This window comes from Xenopus tropicalis, chromosome 4 (assembly GCF_000004195.4).
Source record: "Xenopus tropicalis strain Nigerian chromosome 4, UCB_Xtro_10.0, whole genome shotgun sequence".
Classification (NCBI taxonomy): domain Eukaryota; kingdom Metazoa; phylum Chordata; class Amphibia; order Anura; family Pipidae; genus Xenopus; species Xenopus tropicalis.
In genome coordinates this window covers 62,177,264-62,185,092 of record NC_030680.2, presented here as the reverse complement: position 1 = coordinate 62,185,092, position 7,829 = coordinate 62,177,264, and the positions used below count along the sequence as shown (strand labels likewise).

The window sequence follows — 7,829 nt, the reverse complement described above, 5'->3', positions numbered from 1 at the left end:
TTCCAACTTTAATGGCTGCCCCCATGGCTACACAGTCGCTTATTTTTATAAACTATAGTAGTATTACTGTAGCAAACACACAACTTTTACCAGTGCAGGGCAACAGTACATTATATTTTAATTACTTTAAACCACTTTCATTTTTTGGTGTTACTGTTCCTTTAAGTTATTTAAATATTAAATAAAGGTGGCCTTCCTGTAATTTGGGCTTTCTAGATAATGTGTTCCCCTATAACAGATCCTATACCCGTATTTATAGTTTTAATAAGTTCCCCTACAGATTACTTGTTCATCACACCTATTTAAGAAAAGCCAGATGCTTTGGTCAGCATGTCTGACTAATACTGAATGTTACTGGCTAACAAAGTATCTGCTTGGCTCTTGGCTGAATAACTGAGACTTGGTTAGATCCTGTCTTTACAACTTATTGCATAAGCACAACACACGCAACCACTTGGAAACCTAACATAGTTTTTCCCTGGCCCACAGATTCCACTTGTCTGCGGCCAGCCTGCCTGTGTCTGCTGTCATTTGTCTGGGTCATGGTGTCTAAAGTGGATTGAAAGTAAACTTTTTAGCTGAGTTTATGCTAAAATGACATTGTCTTCTTAAAGTAAAGGGGCATCATCTCCTAGTATTGAAAGACCTTTGGTTGAATTTGAGGTGGAAGTATGTCATGCGCTACATGAATATTCAGTCCACAGGGAGGCCAAACATAATAAATTGTGAATAAGAAACAAACATAGTAACAAAAAAGCTAAATAAAACAGGAAGGAAGTCCCAACCCGTACAGCTTACAACCTAAGCAGGTGAATACCATGCAGACCCAAATTGAAGGGAAAAGTGTACATAGGTTTGGGCTTTAGCCATAAGTACTAATACTGAACCAGACAAGTTATGGTATGTTCTAGTACTACAAAAAGTAGATCTAACTTTCTTTTTGAAATACTTGAGAGAATGTTTCCTGAGGAGGAATTCGGAGAGAATTCCCGAGGTAGGGAAGCGTGTAAGGTAGAAATATTTAACACAAGAAATGGCAGTAGGTGTGAATGGTGGTTTAGAGAGAAGTGGTGAGATTGCCAGGAACATACAGGGAGAAACATATACAAATGTAGTGATGAGCAGAGGAGTGAGATGACACCGCACAGTCCTGGGCAGTTTTGAAAAGAAATTGTGTGTTGCTATTGCTTTCTTGAGATGAGCACAATTAAGGAGCAATTTTTACAGGTAGTATTAATGTTTAGACCAAAGTGAAACCAGCACTGTGATTGTCTACAAGATGAGATTTTTTTCCATTTATCTTATGTCTCCTTTAAAGAGACATATATGTCTCTATATGTCTTCTTTAGGGTAATATAGGTTCTTCCAGGACCTTGTATACCACAGACATACAGAATTTATCTTTTTTTGTAGCAATAATTACGTGGATGTAGTGCCATTTTTTCAGATGTATAACTACTTATGTAATATGTTTAATATATAATATGTTTTGTAATTTGGTAGCCACTGCAGAGCTCATTTATCATGTTCCACTAGGTGGAGATCTGTCGAAGAGTCACCTTGGAAGAACTCCCACCTGTCTTAGTGCTGCACCTTAAACGGTTTGTGTTTGAGAAGACAGGAGGATGCCAGAAACTTATCAAAAACATAGAGTACCCAGTGGATCTGGAAATTAGCAAAGGTAAGGGTCAATAAGTTCATTATATATGATATATAATATATTATTATAATCTACATTATATATTAAAATAAACACAGGTAGAATTAAGCAGACTTATTTCAACCTCCTTAACACAAAAATAGGAAAAAAAAACAATCCGTAATTCCTGCACTTAATTATAAGAGCAAATGACAGCTGATTCCATCAGAGCTGTTTAATAAGCATCAAATTAAACCTGGCATGGAACAAAAATCTTTGCTTTTATTAGTTATTTTCATGAGATGTTTAAACATAAAAAGTAACCGGATATGTTTATCAGCCCTTATGATGAACAGGCAGCAGTCACACAAATGCATTTTAGCCGAAACATAAATACGTAAAGTTGTTTGTCACTAGAATTGTTGTTTCACAAGTGAAAGATTATAAAATGCACTGAGCCTGATGTAGTTAGTTGTTAGCACTTATGGCCAGGGCACCCAGAAAGTTGTGCAACATGGTAACAACCAATACCATGTACTATACATGCACAGGTAACTTAAAACTGACGTGTGCAGAGTGTTTTTCTTTCTTGTATACTTGTGAGTTGTTGTTTTTTTTTTTTTTTCCTACAGAGGCATTTCCTATAGGCCATAGTTCAGACTAGATGTTTAAATCCACTTAGTTTTATTTTATCCTACTACCTTAGCTCATAACGTGGGTATTTATATAAAACATTGTCACACGTCATTCATTCTAGTGTTGTGTATCCAGAACAGCAAATTACTATATACACTGAATCCCATGTAGATTTCTACCAAAACCCACTTGCTGCTTTGGTTGAAATCTTAGCTTCATCTTTCAAACACTAGATGGTGCTGTTTTACTGAAGTATGTATAATGCTGGTTGTATGTTAACATTATTTCGACGCTATGTATAAGTGTAGCAAATATGGTTTAATTAGTTAAATATGATTATAAAAAAATGTGCAAAATATTGTTTATCTTTAAACTGTACAAACGTAGGTTATTTTTGTTAGCATGCATTACAGCAGTTGAGGAATAACATTTGAAACAAAATAAATGTAAATTGGAACAGGTTAAAATTATAGCTGAAAGAACGTTGTGAACAAGAAGCACAGGATTGGTCTGCTGCCTGGCCTGCTCTTTCTATCAGGGTTATAGTCGTTTTGCCTTTTGCACTCCAGATCACCATTTAAATTTGGGCAATTTGCTGGATCTAAACTGCATCTGCTTTTTCCATTTTGGGACCTTGGAATTATGCGAGACAATGACACAATGGCCATTTTGTTGAACCTCTGAATTAGGAGAGAACTGTTTTTTTTGTTTTTGTTTTTTTTTTAATTAAATAAATATACCCAGGATCATCATCTTTTTCCTTCTGCCTTGTTGGATAGTTAGGGAATGTTTAGCGGAAAAAAAGCTTGTGGAAAGTTTCTCACATGCACACCCAGACCTCTCCTTATTTCTGCCTAGTGCTCAGTACTTGTGGGGAAAGCCCCCCCCTGCCAGCGCTTTGAGTAAAAAGAAGAGAATGCCAGCTCAATGTGGGCTGTTGAAAGCATGGCATCTGCCCTTGCGTGTTCATTTCAGAAAAGATGTAATGCGTCGGGGGCTATCCCCCGAAACATTACATCTTTTCTTCAATAAAGATGCATGGGCAGATGCCCTGCTTGCAATCGCCCATGACGTGCTGGCATTTTCTTTTTGCTTAACGAAAAGGCTTGTCTCTGGGGCTGGATTTTCCAAGTTTTGTATTATTGCTTTGAACTACGTTGCTTCCCCCTAGCAATGTTTAAGCATTAAAGGAACGCTTTATGTAACTTTCCCATTTGATTGTTTCAAGACATTGCTCTAATGACTTGGGGGATTCTAGGATCACATAACAAAACAGCATGCTTTTTGATTTGTCTGGGGTCTTTCCACATCTAATCTGAGAGTTTCTTATTCTGGGGCAGTCTGCCAAGAATTTCTCATTTACTAGTACTTAAAAGACCTGTAATACCATAAAGGGAAATGGGTTTTGTATGCATTTAATTATAATGTGCTTATTACCCTGTACTAGTACAAATTGTATTGTTGCTTCAGAAGCTAAATTATATGATCTTAATTAGCCTGTGTAACTATGGTGGCTGCCATTCAATTTAAAAATGCGGACTTGAGGACCTGCCAGGCAAATTCTTAGTTTTAGCAGCAGCGCCCCCTCTTTAATCCTTTTACTGACACTTGTCCCAGTGTATCTGTGCCCCCATAGCAAAACTATAGAGATGCTTGATAGTATTGCCCCCACCTTTAGCTGTGCCCCATTTGTTCCCAGCAGCAATCTTGGTGATCAGCAAACAGCATATGCACACTGGCACCCAAACTGGGATATTAGGGTAGTGTGAATTCAAGGTTGGACTGGCCAACAGCGCATTGGGGAGAAACCTGGTGGGCCCTGGTCTTGTTGGGCCACTTTCCATCTGGCATGCTGGTGTGTGAGCTGAGTTGCTGTTGACCAGTAATCAGTGGGTGGTAGATTAGTGGTGGGGTGGCAGATTAGTGCCTTTGATTCACTTCTTCCCATGAAGAAGGTATTTAGACCCTTAAATCCTGTTAAAGAAGATGAATTAAACAAAAATTTTTAAGCAAATACAAAGCCCAGCATTTCCCCGTCAGGGAATGTCTCTAAAGTGAAATGTTTGGCAAATGAAATGCAAAATCCTGCTGGCAAAATGATTATTATGGGTCTCGTATAGATGTGGGACTTGGCTTAATGGCACACTGATGCCATTAACATTTAAATGCAAGCAATGGATCAGCTTTATGTAAACATGAAGGAACAGCAAGACCAATTTCCCCTTTCAGTTGATTTTTTGTTAAATCTTGGGCATATAACAGATTATTCACAAGTATAATTTTAAGGTGATATAAGGTAATTAAGTGCACCTCTTTTTCTTATAGATCTGCTTTCTCCAGGAGTTAAGAGCAAGATTTTCAAAGGCCAAAGAACCTACAGGCTCTTTGCAGGTAAATATAATTTTATATTTTTTTGTTGAAAAACAACTGAATATTAACATAAATTATTCCTGGCAGTATTGTATTGTATATAGTATGCAGGTTGGGAGATCATGGTAACTGAGAAAGCATGGAGATGCAGGGGAAATTAGTGAAATAGAGACTTTCAACAAAATCAGTTTGTTGAAAGGTGATGAAGGTATTGTCTCCAACCCATGTCATGCAACTCACCAATAGGACTGTTTTTATTTAGTGTAATGGTATATTTTTGCACATGACCTAAATGAAGCCAAGAACTTGGCTTAATATCACATTATAGTCTCTAGTGCTGTATCACTTAACATTGCCTCTTACAGCTTTGCTAATGGGTTATTTTTTTTTTATTAATTATGTGCTAAAAATTGTGATCCATTATACTTAAATTATATCCTTTTCCATTTTCTGCAGTTGTTTATCACCACGGAAACAGTGCAACTGGTGGCCATTACACTACAGATGTCTTCCAGATTGGTCTTAATGGCTGGCTACGTATAGATGACCAGACTGTCAAAGTGATAAACCAGTACCAGGTGGTGAAACAGACTGTGGAGCGCACAGCTTACCTCCTGTATTACCGCCGTGTAGATCTGCTGTGAAGCTCTCTCCATGCTGTGTGTGTGCGCGCATCTGCGCAATTTCCTGCTTCATAGAACACAACACACTTTTTCACTTACCCTTTTTATCCTGTGCTCTTTTTCATGTGTACCTATTCCCTTTTTTTTCCTCCCTCTTCTCTCCTTAAATTTTAGAATAGGCGGGTAACTTTAGACCAAAATCACTTTGCTAACCCACTGGATAGCAGACGGGTCTGTGCAGCCAATCCTGCTGCTTTGCCTTCTGTCTGGGGTTAACAAGGCCAAGTGACCTGCAAAGCTTAAATCATTTATATGAATAACTAAATCAGTCTAAGGAAGTATTTGTTACTGCTAATAAGATAATCCCTAATTTTCAGGGAAAATTGCATAGCATTGCTCTGCTTTGTGCTGTAATGGCAGTAGAAGGGCCATGGATTGAATATGCAGAGGCTGTGGTAATTTCAGGAAAATCTGAAGTAGGTCTGTTATATCAATATATTTTGCATAAAAAATGCTTTTTTTTTTCTTTTTTTTAAGCTGTTGACTGCCTCATAGTTTCCAGAGCAACTCCTTTTGGGTAATCAGTATGGGCGCGTGATGCAAAACAAACTTTTTTTTTTTTTTTTTTTTCTTTTAATTTCTTAAGTTTGTGGTCTAGGCTGAGAGAATTGTCATTGTCTCCACATCATCTGGCCTAGACAAGGATCCATTGCACCAGCATATATTATACATTTCTGTGAAAAAAAAAAAAAAATTCACTTTGCTTCAGATTTCACTTGTTTCCTACTAGCCATTCCCTTTGCAGCCCCCTGCACCCTCCGCTTTTCAGATCATTGATTAAAAAATAAAGACAATAAAGCCTGCAATTTTCTGAAGGGTTTCTTGCTTAACAAAAATAATAATAAAGGCTTATTCAATGTTGCTGGGAGCCTCATAGGAATAATTACAATAAAACTGTGCTTTAATGTGAGGTATTTGTTTTAACCTCTGCCGCTGGATTAAGACTGAAACAAATGAATTGGTGTTCCTACTGCAGAGGGCTTTAAAATAAATAACAGACAAAATGCAGTTTAAAGGTTAGACATTATAGATGGGTGATTGTAACTTTACTGCTTTTAAATTCAAACTGCAATTATGCTTTATTGTACACCAGATCCAGAATACAAAATTACAGTTCAGTGGGCTGAAGAGGAAAGAGCGGTATAATATTCTGCTTTGTTCAAATTTGCTGTCTTGCACTCCTCTAATGTTGAAATCCTAATTGTACACAGTTTAGTGATATTTAGCAGTATAAAGTTGTCGCCCATCAATAAAAATCAGTTGGTTAAAATTGCTTCTTCATTATTAAAAATGTAGTCTTTCGTTTTGTTAAGCCAACACAGGTATCTTTAACGGTGTCCTGTGCCATGAACGGTGGCATTAACAACAACCAAATGTAAGTACTGTAGCATTAAATGAAATCTATATAGAGCTCATGGTCACTCCAAGCGCTCCAATATTCCAATTAGAAGGCACAGCTATACCTCTACAAGGTAAAAGGAACAACATTTCTCCCTGCTTTCAGTCTCATGCCCTTTTTAAATTACAGCCACACAACTGCAGCATTTTAAGCTACTTCCTGGTCTAGCCGGAAGCTCCTCCCCCTTTAAGTGCTCATTTTGTTTACAGTGAAGATGGTTAAAAGAGGTGTCTACTGTGCATGCTTGCTGCATCTGCTCCAGTAAAATTAATCAGGCATGTGCGGTAGGCACCTGTTAGATTATCTTCACAGTCAGAAAGGAAATCTCAGAAAAGTGGGCGGAGTGTCATGCTAGACTAGGAAGTAGCTGAAATGAGGTGCTTGTGCTGTAGAAATGAAAAGAGCCTAAATGTAAGGAGAAACGGTATGATTTTATTTATATATAATATAAAGCTTTGTGCACTGTGAAGTTTAAAAGGACTTTTTTTTTTTTAGAAAAGACTGGCAACATTTCGAAGCCACCTGCTGCTTTGTTAAGCCATATAAAAATGGTTTTTCCATTACATTTTTAAGGAAAAAAACTCACTCTCCCCCATCTACCTATTAAACCCTAAAGAGCCAAACTAAAGTATTCACCTAAGGAAACAGGCCACACTAAGGATTTTATGTGTGCAATATATGTTCCTCCAGCACTCCACTAGACAGGCAACTTCTGCTCCCTGCTGCCCTCTCATTTTTATTTAGTTCTTCAACTTCTCTGTGTCCTAATATGGACCCTGAGACTTTTGCGCCTGAAGATTCTTCAATAGAAATCATAGATCCAATTAAGCAAACTACTCCCAATAGATCTGCTATGTCGGAGACTGCTACAAGAGCAAGAACTTCAGGGGTCATCTCATATTCTTAAGCTGAACCCAAACCTTAACAAGAAATAAATGACTAATGAATGATCTGACATCCCTCCACCCACTGAAAATTTAGCCTCTTCTGTGATTTAGAAACTTTATTTTTTATAAGTGATTTTATTAATGCTCAGCCCTCCTCCCTCCAAAGAAAATGTGCGGAGCCATCCTAGAAGAACAATCCTTATATGAGGGGACCT

At 37.6% G+C, this 7,829-nt stretch overlaps 1 protein-coding gene across 2 annotated transcripts in view; it reads left to right on the top strand.

Moving 5' to 3' along the window:
- Positions 1 to 6,599, top strand: part of usp10 (ubiquitin specific peptidase 10) — a 32,011-nt gene extending 25,412 nt beyond the window's left edge. Inside the window, exons 12-14 of one of the 2 annotated variants that reach the window (XM_012960855.3) lie at positions 1,537 to 1,681; positions 4,601 to 4,666; positions 5,102 to 6,599. In XM_012960855.3, coding sequence (XP_012816309.2) covers positions 1,537 to 1,681; positions 4,601 to 4,666; positions 5,102 to 5,289 — 399 coding nt within the window. In that variant the 3' untranslated portion in view covers positions 5,290 to 6,599. 2 annotated transcript variants of the gene reach the window in all.
- The last annotated feature ends 1,230 nt before the right edge of the window (positions 6,600 to 7,829 follow it).